Source organism: Scyliorhinus canicula, chromosome 18 (genome assembly GCF_902713615.1).
Source record: "Scyliorhinus canicula chromosome 18, sScyCan1.1, whole genome shotgun sequence".
NCBI classification, from domain to species: Eukaryota; Metazoa; Chordata; class Chondrichthyes; order Carcharhiniformes; family Scyliorhinidae; genus Scyliorhinus; species Scyliorhinus canicula.
The window spans coordinates 111927799-111946027 of record NC_052163.1 but is presented as its reverse complement, the minus strand read 5'-3'; the positions used below and the strand labels follow the sequence as shown (position 1 = coordinate 111946027).

The 18229-nt window shown below is 45.1% G+C and overlaps 1 protein-coding gene across 1 annotated transcript in view; it reads right to left on the bottom strand.

Annotated features, from left to right (window-relative positions):
• The window catches only part of LOC119952945 (inositol-3-phosphate synthase 1-B-like), a 21548-nt gene extending 3534 nt beyond the window's left edge, over positions 1-18014 (bottom strand). The window contains exons 1-5 of the mRNA XM_038776583.1: positions 17928-18014; positions 17343-17477; positions 13453-13614; positions 8906-9035; positions 4049-4257 (exon numbers count right to left, since the gene is read on the bottom strand). Coding sequence (XP_038632511.1) covers positions 4049-4257; positions 8906-9035; positions 13453-13614; positions 17343-17477; positions 17928-17948 — 657 coding nt within the window. The 5' untranslated portion in view covers positions 17949-18014. The remainder of the gene's footprint in view (positions 1-4048; positions 4258-8905; positions 9036-13452; positions 13615-17342; positions 17478-17927) is intronic.
• Between the last annotated feature and the right edge of the window lie 215 nt (positions 18015-18229).

The following is an 18229-nucleotide window of genomic DNA, read 5'->3' as shown; positions in this document are numbered from 1 at the left end:
GAGAGAGAGAGAGAGAGAGATCCAGAGAGAGAGAGAGAGAGAGAGAGAGTCCAGAGAGAGAGGTCCAGAGGAGAGAGAGAGAGAGTCCAGAGAGAGAGAGAGAGAGTCCAGAGAGAGAGAGAGAGAGTAAAATATCCAGAGAGAGAGAGAGTAAAATATCCAGAGAGAGAGAGAGAGAGAGAGGAGGTCCAGAGAGAGAGAGAGAGAGAAAAATCCAGAGAGAGAGAGAGAGAGAGAGAGAGAGAGAGAGAGAGAGAGAGAGAGAGTCCAGAGAGAGAATCCAGAGAGAGAATCCAGAGAGAGAATCCAGAGAGAGAATCCAGAGAGAGAATCCAGAGAGAGAGAGAGCACGAGCGAGATAGATTGTAGCCTCAGCAATGTGCAACATCTTGATCAGTAAAAGAAATGGCAGGGCCTCTGGGAAAGCTTGTGATGTGCGTGGCATGCAAGATGTGGGAGGTTTTGGATTCACAAACCATCTCGGACAGTCATATCTGCAAGTAGTGCATGCAGGGTAGTAGTCCTTTAACATGTGGCTAATTTGGATCAGTGACTCTCTTCACTGCACACCAGAAGAGGGCGAGGCTAGAAGAGAGAGGTTATTGGTGATGACTGGATTCTTTTTTTCTTTGTTCGTATTTGATGTTGGGGGTTGGTACGATAAAGGGGTTGTTGGTCAGAGGATTGCCACTGTATTTGTTATTATTGGTTATTTGTTGTGGGTATATATTTGATGAAAATGTGAAAGAGGAGAATAAAAATATTTTAAACTTCTGGAAAGGTGGGTGAACAACCAGAGGTTGCGGTTCATGTAGACCACAAGATTTAAGGTCTTGTAGGGCTAGTTTCAGGAGTAGGTTGAAACATAGGACTTCCAGGGTAGTAATCTCAGAAATACTACCCGTGCCACGAGCTTCACCATTCTGGAAATGAGGGAAAGATAGTGTTGATAGTAAACAAAAAAAATGGTCTCCTCCCAAAGGTCAGGAGTATATAGTCAACACAATTGGGGAACTGGAAGCAGAAATTGCTCTAGAAGCATATGACATAGTAGCTCAAACCAGAACAGGACTGGATACTTAACATTTCTGGGTATAAGGTTATTAGTAGAAACAGGGTGGGTAAAAAGTGAGGTGGTGTAGCTGTCTTGGTCAAAGATAGTATCATAGCCCTTAAACGAGATCCACTTCCTGAATTAGAATCGAAGATTGGAGGTGAGAAAATGAAGGGTGCAGTGACCCTGGTTTGGTATTTATTATAGATCTTCAAATTGTGGGGAGGAAGTGGCAAAGAGCATTTGTAGGCAAGTTATGGAAACCTGTAGGTCAAGTAGATTTTGAGATAATTGGGGATTTCAATTACCCTATGGTTGACTGGGAAAGGGTAGAGTGTGGGGCACGGAAGGAGAAATTCCTGCAGCGTGCGCAGGAGAACTTTCTGGAACAGCACATTTCAAGTCCTACCAGAGAGCTAGCAGTGCTGGATCTGGGTCCTAAGAAATGAAGCAGGGCAGATGGAGAATGTAGAGTAGGGGAGCTATTGGAAAGTAGCGATTAACAATGTAATAAGATTCAACATTAAGTTGGTAAATGATAAAAGGCAGTCACTGATTAAGATCCCAGATTGGAAAAGGGCAAATTTTAAGGGTCTAAAAACTAAACTGGAGCAGGTTGATTGGAAACGCATTTTGGTGGATAAAACAGTGGATGAAAAAAAAAAAGAGGGGGCAAACTTTCAAAAGAAAGATGAATAGGGTGCAAGCTAGGTATGTGCCCATGAGAAATAAATATGGGGTAGCCAAAGCTAGAGTGCCCTGGATGATGAAGGATATTGATGACAAAATAAGGAAGAAAAAAAAAAAGAGGCATATGATGCATGCCAGTATAATAATGGCAATAGAAATCAGGATCAGTACCTCAAATGGAGGGGAGGTGCTAAGGCTGGAATAAGGAAAGGTAAGAGGAAGCATGAGGAAAGGGGGCAGGCTGTGCTAAAACAAATAGCACAATGTTCTTCAAGCATGTTAATGGTAAAAGATTAGTGAAGGATAGAGTGGGGCCCATTAGGAATAAGCAGGGTAAACTGTTCACTGGAGAGTATGGCAGTGAGACGAAATTAACTTTGCTTCGGTCTTTACCAAATTAGAAGGTGACAATGGCCTAGTTGAAAATGTGGGTGTTAAGCAACTGAGTAGTATAGTGATAAAGAAAAGGTGCTCAAAAGGTTGGCAGCACTCCAGGCAGAGAAGTCACCAGGCCCAGATGGGATGCATCCTAGATTGCCGAGAGGGGTAAGGGAGCATATTGCAGCGCCACTCACAGAAATTTTCAAGGCCTCTCGAAACACAGGATTAGTCCCAGGGACTGGAGGTTTGCAAATGCGACGCCATTGTTTAAGAAAGGGGCAAAGGATAACCCAGCAAACTACAGACCTGTCAGCTTGATGTCAATAGTGGGAAAATTGATGGAGGCCATAATATGGGATAAGATAAACACACATGAGAAAAATAAATTAATACTAGACAGTCAACATGGTTTTGTCAAGGGCAGGTCATGTCTGACAAATTTAATCGCGTTCTTTGATGAGGTGATGGTGGATGATGGTTGGTGCCGTGGATGTTGTATATTTGGACTTTCAGAAAGCATTTGCCACACAGCAGGTTGGTTAGCAAATTGAAAATGTTTTGGATTGATGAGTCCTTGGCAACTGGAATTAGAAGTTGGCCAAGAGATATGAAACAGAGGGTAGAGTTAGATGTGCATTCCTCAGGCTGGAGACAAGTTGAAAGTGGTGTTCTCCAGGGCTCAGGTGTTGGGCCCCTTGCTTTTTCTGATTCATACAAATGATTTAGAAGTGGGTGTTGAGGGAAAAATCTTTAAATTTGCAGATGATACCAAGCTAGGGAGAATAGTGAATTGTGAGGATGATGCTGAGCGACTTCAAAAAGGGCCATTGACAAGTTGGACAAATGGGCAGACAGTTGTCAGATGAACTTCAATGTAGCAAAATGTGAGTAATGCCTTTTGGTAGAAGAAACAAGGGGAGACAATATAGGCTCAATGGTACAACTTTTGAGGGGAGTACAGGAGCAGAGTGACCGAGGTTCAAGTGCATAATTCTCAGAAGGTGGCCAGGCAAGTTGAAGCAGTTGTTAAGAAGGCTTATAGGATTCTTGGGTTTATAAATAGAGGCATAGAATATAAAAGCAAGGAAGTGATGCCAAAGCCCTGGCCAGACCACATTTGGGGTATTGCGTTCAGTTCTGGACACCTTATTTAAGGAAGGATGTTCTGGAGAGAGAGTGCAGAGATTTACTAGAATGATACAAGGAATGAGAAATTTTGATACAAGGAAAGATGGGAGAAATTGGGCCTGTTCTCCTTAGAGCAGAGAAGAAGATGTGACTTTATTGAGGTGCTCAAAGTTATGAACAATTTTGAGGGGAAAGTAGGATATTCTGTTTCCATCCACTATTTGGTATGTCAGTGACTAGGGAGGGGTGGTATGGTCTGGCAGTGGTTAGCACTGCTGCCTCACGGCACACAGAGGATCCGGATTGATCCCAACGGTCATGATCTGTGTAGAGTTTGCACATTCTCCCCGTGTGGGATCTCACTCCCACAACCCAAAAATGTGCAGGGTAGGTGAATTGGCCACACAAAATTGTCCTGTAAATCGGAAGAGAGAAATTGGGTGCTCTAAATTTATTTTAAAAAATATCTGACTAGGGTGTCACAATTTCAAAATGGTTAATAAGAGGGCCGAGGGCGAGATGAGGAGAAACCTCTTTATTCAGTTGTTGGGGTTTGGAATGCGCTGTCTGGGAGAGTGGAGGCGGAGTCCATAGGAGGTTTCAAAAGAGAGCTGGATATATATTTGAAAGGTGATTAATTTAGACAGCTATGGAGATAGGGACTAGCTGAGTAGCTCTTTTGGGAGCCTATGCGGATAAGACAGGCCGAATGGTCTTTATTTATGCTGTAAATGACAAAAAAAACAATCCCTGGATCAGTGCAGCTTAGAGGGTGAGCATCTTTACCTAGTACACCAAACATTTCTGTACCTGCTCCTTTTTGGAACCTTGGATTAAATTATCTGCTCGGTCCTCCTGATTAGCAGCAATGAATTCTGGAATGTAAACAGAAGGTCGAGGGTGGAACTTCTTCATGTGAGGCTTCAGCTGTTCCTGAAGCTGCCAGTCGAGGACCTGAGCTCGCCCCATGGCATCTGCGAGGTTCATGGAGGAGATATCCCAGCCTGGAAAACAAAGTCTCAAAACTTAATTTTAAAATTCAGTAAGGAAGCACCAGAGCATAGGAACTGTTCCTGAAATGTTGCAATTTTCAGCAGTCAAACTGTAACATAATATTCATGTTTTGGTATGGTTGGTAGTAAGTATAAATGTTGGCTGGGACTTTGTAAGAACTTTTTGTTCTAATAGTGTCCATTTTACACCTGCCCACCTAAACATAAAAATGGGCCTCATGTTAGTGTCTGATCTGGAAAAAAACCACGTGTGTCTGAGGCAGCTTCCAGGTCCCTGGCCTCTGTACACGGACGATTGCTCTTTCTCTCCACAGCCGGGGACCATGCTCTGCACATTTTCAACTCCGCTTTTCACAGAGTCCCGCGCCTGCACGCAAAGAGCGTGATGTCATGGACCGCTTCGCGCAGGTGCGCGCCACACCGATCACCCCACGCATGGCGCGACGAATGTCCCGATGCTCCGGCGTGTGGCAACGGCCACTTAAAGCGCCAATGTCCCGCAAAGTCCTGACGCTGCCTGCAGTGTGGCAAACGAGGCCACTAAGCTACAATGTGCAGATCGTCCCTTCCTGCTAATTTTAAGGAGGTCCACTCAGCCCCACAGAGACGTCAGGGCTATCCAGCCTGCCATCAATGAACCTACTCCAGACCTTGCTTCCGACTGTGCCTGCGATGACCCACAGGTACCGTTCCAAATCGGCGTCGTTACCACGAACAGGATGTCCCCCCAGCGTGGCACTGAACCAGTCCACGCCCACAGCGTCAACCAGGATGGAGTGGTGTGCCACCCTTACGGTCAACCGGTCCCCTGTCAGGTTCTGCCTGGATACTAGCACTTCTGCCAATCTCATAGTGTTGTCTGATTTTCATAAGCTTTGTGTAGTCTGCTGTCCTGTCATCTGCGTGTAAATTGCTGGACTATAATGGCAATGCCATCGCTGCCAGCGGCTCCTGCCGCCTCGAGGTGACACATAGTGCTCAGTCATTCTCCCATTTGAGATTGTTGCTGCCTCAAAAGCCTCCTTGCTTGGTGCGCAGGCATGCAAGCTGCTCCACTTAGGTGCAGAGAGTACACTCTCTTCAAGCGATGTGTCTGCATCCTCTGACAGAGACCTCAGGGTGCAACTCGACTCCATCATCCAGCAATACCATGATGTCTACGAAGACACGAGCACGCTCCCGTACACATACAAAATCTTTCTCAAGCCCAACGCCACGCCTGTCGTCCACGCACCTCGCAGAGTGCCAGCGCCCCTCATGGACTGCCTCAACCAACAGCTCCAGGACCAAGGAGTCATCTCTAGGGTCCGGCGAGTTGCGGATCTGTATTGATCCTAAAGATCTAAACCAGAATATCATGCGGGAGCACTACCTAAAACCAAAACGTGAGGAGCTCATGTCCGAGAGGGCCCACGCCAAACTATTCTCAAAACTGGATGCCTCGAAGGGTTTCTGGCAGATCCAACTAGATGAGTCAAGCAGGAAGCTGTGTACGTTCAATACACCCTTTGGCAGGTTCTGCTATAACTGGATGCCATTCGGCATCATTTCTGCGCCCGATGTTTTCCAAACGATCATGGAGCAGATGATGGAGGGGATCAACGGCGTCCGGGTATATGTCGACAACATTATCTGGTCAACCACCCCGCAGAAACACATTGCCCGCCTTAAGCACGTTTTCAGGTGCATCCACAAACACGTCCTCCGCCTCAATAGGGCCAAATGCTCCTTCGGCCAGCCGAGCATCAAGTTACTGGGGGATCACATCTCCCACCAGGGGGTGCGTCCGGACGAGGACAAGATTGCAGCAATCACGTCCATGAATGACGCCCGAGGACAAGAAAGCGGTCCTCCGGTTCCTGGGTATGGTGAATTTCCTCGGGAAGTTCATCCCAAATCTTGCCTCACACACCATGGCCCTCAAAAGAGACCCGATTCGCAAAAGCACAGATTTCCGATGGCTCCCCGCTCACGAGCGTGAATGGCAGGAGCTGAAAGCCAAGCTTTCCACGGCACCAGTGTTGGCCTTTTTCGACCCGACCAAAGAGACCAAAATCTCTACTGTATTTGTAGAGATTGCCAGTCAGTCAGGGATTGGTGCTGTGCTCCTGCAACGAGACGAGGCCTCGTCACGGGCCCCCGTTGCGTATGCGTCGCGGGCGATGACCCCCACAGAGCAGCACTATGCGCAAATTGAGAAGAGTGTCTTGGCCTTCTCACTGGAGTCGTGAAGTTCCACGACTACATCTATAGACTTCCGCAGTTCACGGTTGAAACCGACCACCGCCCGCTTGCAAATATCATCAAAGAAGGATTTGAATGGCATGACTCCTCACCTCCAGTGTATCCTACTCAAGCTGCGCAGGTACAACTTTCAACTGATCTATACCACTGGCAAGGACCTTGCCGTTGTCGATGCCCTCTCAAGGTTGATCACAACTCAGTGTGATCATGACGGCTTCATTTGCCAAATAGATGCTCAAGTTCAGCTTGTAGCCTCCCATTTCCAGCTTCGGATGCACGACTGATGCAAATTTGCCGCGAGACAGCTGCTGATCCACTTCTGCAGCGGGTGATGAGTCTAATGTCAGACGGGTGGCTCAAGGCCAATGCCCACAATTTTACAACGTCTGATGACCTGGCGGTTGTCGATGGGGTGCTCCTGAAATTGGATCGCATCGTCATTCCACAAAGCATGTGCCAGCTAGTGTTAGAGCAACTCCTTGAAGGCCATTTAGGAATCGAGAAACGCCGCCGCAGGGCCAGAGAAGACATCTACTGGCCGGGCATCAACGATGACATCGCCAATGTGGTGCTCAACTGCTCTACCTGCCAGCGTTTTCAGCCCACCCAACCACGGGAGACCCTGATGTCCCATGAGCTCGTCACATCGGCTTGGACCAAAGTGGGCATCGACTTGTTCTCCATGCATTGGGCAGGGACAAAGTCATCATCGACTACTTCTCCAGTTACCCGGAGGTCATCAGGCTGCACGATCTCACATCCTCGGCTGTGATCAGGGCGTGTAAGGAGACATTTGCTCGACATGGCATTCCACTGACGGTCATGTCAGACAATGGCCCGTTTCACGAGCCAGGAATGGGCCGGCTTCGCCCGACACTAACTTTGAGCACGTTAGGTCCAGTCCCCTATACCCCCAATCCAGTGGGAAGGTGGAAAAGGGGAGTCCACATCATTAAGCGGCTCCTCAGCAAGGCTGCTGATGCCAGCTCAGATTTCCATCTTGCTCTGCTAGCCTAACACTCCGTCCCGCTCTCCACCGGCCTGTCACCTGCTCAGCTACTAATGAACCGCACCCTCAGGACGTCGGTGCCATCGATTCTCACTCCCAACCTCGATTATATCCGCGTGCTCCACCGCATGCACGTCTCAACTGCAGCAGAAAATTTCCTACAACTCACGGGCTGCTGACCTTCCCGACATCCATCCACGGGACAAGGTTCGCATCCACCTCCCGGATGGTGGCTGGTCTGCGCCTGCTGTCGTTCTAAGGCCCCCCCGCTCCTTTCTGGTCTGCTTATCGGATGGATCCATCCGGCGCTGCAACAGGCGTGCTCTTCGCCTGGTTCCAGGGTCATCACGGGATCCTCCGACCAGCTCTTCTACTGATCCTGCCGTGGACTGTGTGGCTCTTCCGGTCACTTTGCCTGCCCCTGACGGTGCTGCAGCCCTCCCAGCTCCTGATCCGCCAGCCATTGCCCCACCCTTGAGGCGGTCAACCAGAGTTCATTGCCCACCTCAGAGACTGAACTTATGAACTCTGTACACATGTGGACTTTCTGAAATTTTTTTTTCTAGATCCTTCATTGTTACATTAGTTTTCCAGTGATTTGTAAATAGATTCGTTGGTTGTTCCAGTTCATGGTAGTCACCTGCACCAGGCACCTTCCTCTGTAAATAGTCTTGTTCCCAGTATATTGCTTTGTACATATGTCTTCGCACCTCACACGTAGCTAGGTACATTCTCCACACACCCACACTATTTATTATCACATGCCTATATCAACATTTTTTAATAAAAGGAGGGAGGGGGGGGGATGTCATAATATACACCAGTATATCATGGTGCAAACACACTGATGGGCACACAGGGACCAATCAACATGTACAAACACCGCAGCCAATCACCAGTTAGAATACACATACTATAAAGGCAGAAGGCACCACGGTTCCCGCTCATTCTGGGTGCTGCCTCTCAGGTGTAACAAGAACTCATCCAGCCCAGCACAGACACGCACCACACGCTGAGAGAATCAACTGGTTCGGACAAGGCTTAGGTCTCTAGTTTAAGTTAGCATCATTTAGACCCACAGTCATCATGTGTTAGTTAGTTAGAAGTAGTTAATAAAATTGAGTTGAACCTTCAGTGTTGGAAGTGTCTGTTCATCACTCATAAGTCTACACTAGCCAACACTTCAACTGCTGGTTCAGGCAGCAGCAGGAACATACTTTTTGTTTTTATTCTGCCAAGAAAATCTGAATGATGTCATAGTTTCAATTTCAAGTAGGTCACTCTCAGTTCTTCTCTGACATCCACACTGTAGGAATCCTATGAACCAATAACCAACAAATCCAATGGTTTCTGATAATGCAGCCATACATCTAGCATGATACCTACCATCAAACACAATGTCATTTGGATTCACTGTGGGCAGTAGATCCTTGAAGGGCACATATACATCACCAGCAGGACCAGTCCCAAGGCAGACAGTGGAGGCTTGAAACAAGGATCCATAGTAATTAGCAACCTACATGTTTGGAGTTTAGGGAAAACAAAAAAAGTTAATGCAAGTTCTAAAATATACATCATCTGCACAAATCGAGACTGAGTGGGAGTTCTATAGTATTTACAACACAGAAGAGGCCACCTGCTCAAAGAAATTCTTCGCTCAAAGGTTGGCTCTTGAAATCAATGTCTAACAAGCCTGATGATATTTCATCATAGTAGCCCTATGCAAAAAAAACGCTTCAACAGGATATTGGATGAAGTGGAAGAAAATCACAAACACAAGAAATAAAAGCATATAATCCATCACGCCTGCTCCTCCAAATGCAATCACGGCTGACCGTCAGCTCCATTGTCCCACCTGCTTCCCATATCCCTCGATTCACAGCCTTTAATATATTCACCAATTAAGCATCCACTGCCTTCTGGAGTAGAGAATTCTAAAGATTGAAATCCCCAAGAGCAAATAAAATTCAGTCCAAAATGATAGCGCCCCCCCCTTTATCCTCGGATGGTGCCAGTGTTCTAGAATCACGGGAAAATAACTTTTCAGTGTCTATCCTGTCAACCCACTTCAGAATCTTGTGTTTCAAGGAGATCAACTCTAACAGTTGTTAGTACTGCTGCCTCACAGCGCCAGGGACCCGGATTCAATTCCGATCTTGGGTCACTGTCTGTGTGGAGTTCGTACATTCTCCCCATGTCTGTGTGAGTTTCCTCTGGGTGCTCTGGTTTCCTCCCACAGTGCAAAGATGTGTGGGTTAGGTGAATTGACCATAAATTGCACCTTGGTGTCCAAGTTATGTGTGGGTTGGTTATGGGGATAGGGCTTGGTGGATGGGTGAGTGGACATGGGTAGAGTGCTCTTTCGAAGGGTCGGTGCAGTCTCGATGGGCCAAATGATCGCCTTCTGCACTGTAGGGATTTTAACTCTCATTCTTATAAACACCAAAGAATATGGACCCAATCAGCCTCTCACCATACGAGAATCCTCTCAACCCATACTTCTATCCAAGAACCCCCACCTTTTGTGTTCTGCCTTCATTGCAAGTACATCCTTCCTTTATGACAACTAAAATGGCATAGTACTGCAGTTGTGGTCTCACCAAAGTCCTGTACAACTTTAGCACGAATTCCAATTCCCTTGCAATAAAGGCCAGCGTGTCACTGGCGTTCGCAATTTCTTGCTGTACTTACATTTTGACTTGGGTGTTTCTTGCACAACTGCATCCAAGTCTCTAAATATCAACATTTAAAAGTTTCACATCTTAAAAAAAATATTGTGTGTGTTGTTATTCTCACAACTAAAAAGTGAATAAACTCACTTTTCACCACTCCTGTAACCTGCCTATGTCGCTCTGCAGTTGGTGTCCTCCAGCCAGCTTGTACTGCTGTCAATACAAAGCTATGTCACACTACATTCAGCCCCCCACCATCTGGCCTGGGCTTGCGAAATTCTACCAACTGTCCTGGCTTGAGACAATTCACACCTCTAACCTGGGATTACCCCTCTCTGGATCTGTAAAGACTTAATTACCTGCAAATGCTCGCATTCAAAGCATTGTATTGCATCTTTGACTCTGTCTATATATGTGTTTCTGGAATCTGCCTCTTTATTCACCCGAGGAAGGAGCAGTCCTCCGAAAGCTAGTGATTTGAAACAAACCTGTTGGACTTGTAGCACTTCACTGGTTAGACTGCCAACTTGACGAAGGCCTGTTTATCCCTACTCCACTTTATCCTTTGATGGGGAGAGTGGTTAGCACTATTGCCTCACAGCACCAGGAACCTGGGTTCAATTCCAGCCTCGGGTGATTGAATGTGTGGCGTTTGCACTTTTAAAAAAACATTTAAAGTGCCCAATTCATTTTTCCAATTAAGGAGCAATTTAGCATGGCCAATCCATCTACTCTGCACATCTTTGGGTTGTGGGGGCGAAACCCACGCAAACACAGGGAGAATGTGCAAACTCCACACGGACAGTGACCCAGAGCTGAGATCGAACCTGGGACCTAGGCACTGAGGCCACAGGGCTAACCCACTGCGCTAACGTGCTGCCTGGAGTTTGCACTTTTAGTGTCAACGTGGATTTCCTCCCACAGTCCAAAGATGTGCAGGTTAGGTGAATTGGCCATGCTAACTTGCCCCTTAGTATCCAAAAGGTTAGGTAGGGTTACTGGGATGCGGGCCTGGGTGGGTTGCTCTTTCCAGAGATTGGTGCGGACTGGATATGCCAAGTGGTCTACTTCTGTACTGTAAGAATTTTATTCCTCCATCCTTGCTAATGCATTACCTCCAACTCCACGAGTCCTTATCTTGCATACTAAAGGATCGTACAAATGGACTGCTTCCCCTTTACTTGACCTATTTAAAAAAAACCTGTCAAACATGGGGCGCGATTCTCCCGAGTTCCGAAAACTCGGGAAGCTGGCGTCAAAAACGGGCGCGTTTGACGCCAGCCTCCGCCCCCCGACCGGGAACCGATTCAGCGCCCCGGTTGGGGCTAGTATCGCGCGACTGTGAACTCCGGCATCGCGGGCTTAACGAATTTCGTTAAGCCCGCTGGCCAGAGTTAGCGACGGCTGACGCGTCAGATGACGTCAGCCACGCATGCGCGGATTGGACGACTCCAATCCACGGATGACGTCATCGCGCTTGTGCGTGAAACCCGCGCATGCGCGGGCCGTTATGCCCCACAGAAGGATCCATCGGGGCGGCGGAGGGAGAAAGAGTGCGCGGGGTAAGTACCTGCTGCCCGCGATCGGTGCCCACGCAACCCTTGGCACGGCCGTAAGCCATGGTTCCCGAGAACGGGACTTTACGGCCGTTTTTACGAACGGTCAGAGCAGGTGTTTTACGCTTGTAAAAACGGCCGTAAAGGCCTTGGAAATCGGCCCATCGGCCAGGAGAGAATCGCTGCTCGCCGTAAAAAAACGGCGGGCAGCGATTCGTGTCGGGAGGCGGGCGGGGGTGGGGGGGGGGGGTGGGGAGGAAGAAGAATAGCGGGAGGGCGTCGGACCAGCGTGTCCGTAAAAATTTACGCTGCCCGCTATTCTCCAAATTTTCGAGAGAGCGGAGAATTGCGCCCACGGTTTCCCCATGTCTGATCATATCCCACAATGCACTCATTAGCACGGGTCAGTACGTGTGCAGAACCATGGCAGACATTTTGTTATCTATCCAGAGGTATTGTAGTACCTCAGTTGATTCTCTGGTGCACTCCAGCACAAATCAAAGTCACGGCCATGTGGTAATGTACCTTAAATGCTGTAGCCAGATGGCACTTTTACCTACTGAGCCATTTGTGGATTTCATGTTCAAATAAAGGATTTGAATATACACCAACCAACCAGAAGCATAACTAGGCAACAGGTTCCCCAATACCACCTGTTGTGTCAAAGAATTATATAGGATCACTTTTGTTTTTATTTTAATTTTTTTTTCCCAATTAAGGGGAAATGTAGGTGGCCAAACCACCCAACCAGCACATTTTTGGGTTGTGGGGGTGAAACCCATGCAGACATGGGGAGAACGTGCAAACTCCACACGGACAGTGGCCCAGGGCCAGGATTAGAACCCGGGTCCTCAGCGCAAAATTGTATAGGATCATGACTGGAGTCTGTCATGTGTCCCTTTAATAAAGGTTTGGGCTAACCACATGACTTGTAACATGGCTTCAGTGATGTCATTTGTGATTGTAGCTGGGCTGTGGCTGTCAGGTGAGGGGGTCTTTAGTGTTGGGGTTTCGGTTTGTTGCTTTGGACTGCAGAAGAGAAGCAGTGTTTCCCGGTTTTCATTTTAAAGCTGTTCCAGGGAACTGAAAGCACATTGGGTGTGGCAAACTGCCTTGGTAACTTTAAAGATAGAGTTGCTTTCCGGAAGGAGTTTTGAATCTGCTGGTTGGAGGCTGGATGTCAGGGAAAGGACCAGTCCCACTCAAGTGAGATTACAGTGTGCTGGGCCACACCCTTGAAAGGGGTTTTCGTTTATTGGATTTTGTATTGAATTGGAACAGCTATTAAGGGAGATTAATTAAGAGTTACATACATAGATTACTGTAGCTGCTGTGTTTTCTTCATGTTTGTAATGGATACCAAATTCTTGTTTTATACATGTTAACTTTGTTTTGATAAAAGCGCCGAGGAAGTCTGATGAATCATACCTGAAGCAAAGGGTCTAGTACTCATCCTAGCCAAATTCAACATGAAACGTTATAGGTCAGATGAGCTTCATAATATAGTGTGGACTTTCAAAGCCCTGGCTCATAACACGTCTGCTCAGTATATTGCTGCTTACTAGTTTAGCATCTCAGGGGCTTTATTCTATGACGAGATATTGCAATGCATTTAGATTCACCCAATATTTTACAACCCTCTAAATTTTACCTACATCCTGAAATGCATAAGCAGTTAAATTAAGTGGCGTAAGAAACAACCAACCTTTTCTCCTGTTTTGGTCATCCAGGAAAGTCCCAACTGGTTGGCCAGAACTGCTGCAGTAACTGTTGTTCCATTGTTACCACCCCATCCAACTAGCATAACGCCAAGTTTTGGCACCTTCCTCTCCGTACGGAAGGTGAATTTGGTAGAACATGGTTTCACCTAGTCAGAGCCCAACATAAAGATCAGTTAAAACACAAACTCAAACAATCATTTGCATAAAGGCATCACCAGGGGAGTCACAAAGACTTGCCAACTGGTCTTGGATTAGAATTCAGAGTTAACTTTTGCTCCTCCTGGAGACAGTTCAACTCTAAGGGTCAATGAAGTTGAAACAGCAACAAATGCATTATGCTTGCACAATCTGCTCAACTGAGCAACAATAAAAGTGCAATCTCAGTTGAAAGATAAATACAATACCATGGAGGGCAATAACAAACCCTGATAGCATTGTAAACAGGTGGAAGGGAATTTCAGATAACATTACACCAAAGGTGCATTAAGGGATGCAAAATACCTCACTCCACATCTTCAAGGAAGGAAACAACAAAGATAAATAAACAATCCCAGTTAATATTATACACATGCACAATGCAGGAGGACCCCAAACAAAGCTAAATATTGTAAATTAGAGCCCCTACCAAGTCCATCTAACATTATCCACACTGCACATTTAGAAAGTGGAATGTCAATGCAATAATTGCTCTAGTAATGCATATTCATCTGACAAGACCACTCATTGAAGGGCTGCCTAATAATGCTTACAAACTAGAAATATTTCAGAAAAAATCTCACCCATTGCTACCATAACATAGTCAGACACGGGTTTATGATCCTGTGACCTTAACGTTCGGGATCGAATTGCTTTACTTTACCTAGAAATGTCACAAGCAGCATTAACCACAACAGGACAGGTGCTTAATAAGTAAAACCAGCCAAATGAAAAAGGAAAACAGAACACTGAACCAGTTTGCAAAACCATTATGCAAAGAAACACTGGCGTAAAAACACCCAAGCTGCTCCAAGTGGCTTTTCACTGCTGACCATTTCTATTTTGAATGGATAAAAGACATCACTAAAGAATGGCTTCTGGACAACTGATTGCTCGTGCAAAGGAGGCAGAGTTCAGTCTTTCTTCAAACTGCAAAAATCTTCTTTGGCACTAGATGGGCCAATACATTAAAAACGCTGATCAAGAATGTGTTTTTAAATGGAGAAGATGAAAGAGAAAGCATGACAATGTGTGATCAATTGTTTTGGGAGGAAGTAATCCTGTCACTTCCCAGAGGGAAGCAATTTCAGATACACACCTTCCTCAGGTCTGATGTATTAAACAACCCAATCTGCAGATGTCCATTAAACATGAGGGCTATAGTTCAAACAAGCTTTGACATGCTAAAGCAAGTCACATTTATTAACAAGGCATCTCCAAGGAGGCACTACTGGATGACCAATTACATGTTTACCAAAAGGGAAAGAACTGCCTTGATCTCAGGCATTCTTCAAAGAAGCTGGACTGAAGTGAGCAGCAGTGTTAGGATATTTAATTCCCAGTGTATATTTACATTTACCAATGGGAGGACTCAGTGGGGGGAAACAGAAGAATCCACAGTATGTAGAACAATTCAGTTAAAAAATATCCAAACTGACACTGACATCTTCAACTATTATCTTCAGAATAGTTAAACTATCACATGTCAAGCATTGTATTGATTTTCAGTAATTAACTTATGATTAATTTTAATTAAGTACCAACTGCTCCTCCCTCAAATCAGATGCCCCAGGTTAGCACCTATCCAACAACTTTATAATCAAGGAAGAGGTGTACACAATGCGGCCAAACAGGTTGATCATTCACCTGTAAATTCTTCCAACACATGCCAATGGCGGACAGTATGGATGAGAGATATCCCTGGTCAGCCATGTGATGGCAAGAAATTTCAAGCCTCTACCACCACTATGCATAGTTCCAGACTACAATATGCAACTCAGACTCCGAGTGATCTGTAACTCACCATTAATTTAACAGCATCACATTCTCCACCTTGAGTGGATAGGAGTGTGGGGTGGGAAACCTGTGCAACACCATGATAAAAAGGACATGGTCAATCTTATGGTTGGCTACTTCCCTCACATAGATCAGAGGATTATAAATCAAAACCATGGGGGTTGCAAATCAAAACCATGGAAGATGCAGGTCTGTTTACAGACAATACAAAAATTAGGACATTAAATGGCCAGAATGTTAACAGCCTGCACCAAGTCTGTGCAATAAAGAAACCCCCTTCCCCACAAGATCACGTCTCTCCCAAATAAAGGGAGTTGAATCAATGAATTCTTCAAAATATGTTTGCCTATGTCATGGCCAATTTAGCTTTGGTTTAATTCTACGATGGTGAACAAAATTCTACTTCACAAGGATGCAGCCATACACCATTTCTTTAAATACTTTAATAAGGGGAATAAAATTACAGGGCTATGAGGGGATGGTTGGTTGGTTCTTTCAAAAAGCTGACACAGTATGATGTGGCAAATCACCTCTTCCTATGCTGTAGGATTCTGCTCCAAAACAGCATGCTGCAAATTCAAATCTCTAGCATAGTAATACTTAATGCCCTCACCCACAAGTAACACAGTGGATTTCCAGACAATTCTTCCACTTGATATCACCAGGATCACACTGAAAAAGAAAAGTGTATCTGATCCTCAAACTAATACCAGCATTGGCAGAGATATCATGAGACAAACAGATATATCCATGGCACATTTTTCATGATTTATTTTTAGTCTGGTTTTAGTTGCTGTATACAAAAGATAAGATAATTTGATACCAATGTGGCAATGTTTTTGCACAACGTAGCTTCTCCACCCCATATAACAATCTCTCTTCAGCAATAGAAAAACCTTTGTCACAAAATACCAATACCCCGTACATTTTCAGCCAGAGGACAAATAATTTTTAAATGTGAATTTGTCCCCTACTTTTAATGGGGTACAATTCCAGATTGTAGCTTTCCAGTGCCTCACCCAGTGAGGATGTTTAGTGTTCAAACTGCATAACTAAACTGTCAGGTTATTCAACTTGGAGCATCACAATGGAGCCTTCTTCAATCCATGTGCCTACCAGCAAGGCTGCTGGACATTTTCAGGAGTAGGAAGCCCGACTAACTTCACTTTCTTTTACCTTAAAACAGTAAAACACCAATATTTTGGATTAACACCACAATAAAAACTGACACTGGGACCTCCTTGGCACCAGCAGATTAGTAGAAATAAATTATAAGCTGCCTCATATCTCCAATCCTTGCTGCTTATGTTCACAGCAAGGTCACCATCAACGTCATCCTCTACAGCATGAGAAAACAAAGGCAATGAGAAAAAGGCTGTCAGGCAGATTTCAGATTTAAGATTTAAGAGGAATGAGATGGAGATAGCACATTGACAAAACATGTTACCAAAAACCCTTGGGTTCATTTTTATTTGGACAGGAGTGGAAAGGAAGAGCAAACATAGGCAATATATGCATACGTGACCAAACGGTCCAGTTTAATACAGAAGTCAAAAAGCAACAAACATGGTCTGAAAATTTACTTGAGTGGAGATTCAATTGTTTGATCACAGATTCCTTTTAAGTCTTATATAGCCAAGTCTATTGTGTTCTGTTTTGGGTGGTCATTGCGTCTAGTTTCATGTGCATGAGAATTTGGCACTTAATATCTCTTACAAATTCTATCTATTGGCTAACAGCATTACACATTTTGAATTTTCACAGCTTGAGAAACTTTAGTTACTAACTAAAAATTGTGCACACAATTAACCCACAAATTCATGCTGCTTACCTTTCTGGCACTATTAATTCAATAAAATTAGTCTGAAAAAAGACAGTTTACCTTAACTGATCCATCCTCTTCATAGACATGTGTAGTTTGGTAGGGATATACTGCCTCAATGTAATCCTTGTTGTAAGTCACGTCTGGGCTCTCAATAGTAAACTTCTCAGCCATCCTGAACTGTGTGGCGAATACCTAAAAAAAGAAATAGGTAGTTAGAGGATTTGGGGGAAAGAAAACAAAAAAAGTGCAAAACAACATTTAACAGCAAGTGGCACTAATCGTTCTGGGATCGGCTTCTCAAGTTATTAAATGATTTGGAAAATAACCAAAAATAAGTGAATGTCATGCAAAACAGGAATCTAGTTGTGTCCTATCAGCTGAGTACAGAGCCCGTACTGCTTTTCAAGCATTTAATAGATGTCCTGGGCTCACTCAAGCATGCACGATTATCAGCCATTGCAGTCAGAAGGCTCCAGATTTATAGAGCTAAAATTAGACTTGTCTTGCATTTTTTTTCCCAAGCAACTAGCTGGCAGAGCAGAATAGAAGATGTGCAAGCTGATCACCTGCTTATTCACTAGCTTAAGAGCGTAGCCATGTAAGACTTATTAGAGAGAGAAATTAAGAAAATGTATTCCAGACCTTCATTTTTCTCATGCTCATCACGCCTTGCTCAGACCATTCAAATGTTCTGCTCTTTCATTCCTGGAGCCATGTCTCTGCACCAGTCTTTTTAAAAATGAGATTTAGTTTTATTGTATACTTGTGTGCGTGCAGGCAGAAAAGCCCATCCAAAGTCTCAAATGTGGTATTTAGTTTAACTCTCTTTTAAGCAGCACAGAGATTATTTTACACACCTCAAGTGTGTAAAATAACCTTAACATCTTTGGACATTCAGGGGCAATTTTTTTAAAAACCTGCTACGGTTTTCCTCAGCTATCATC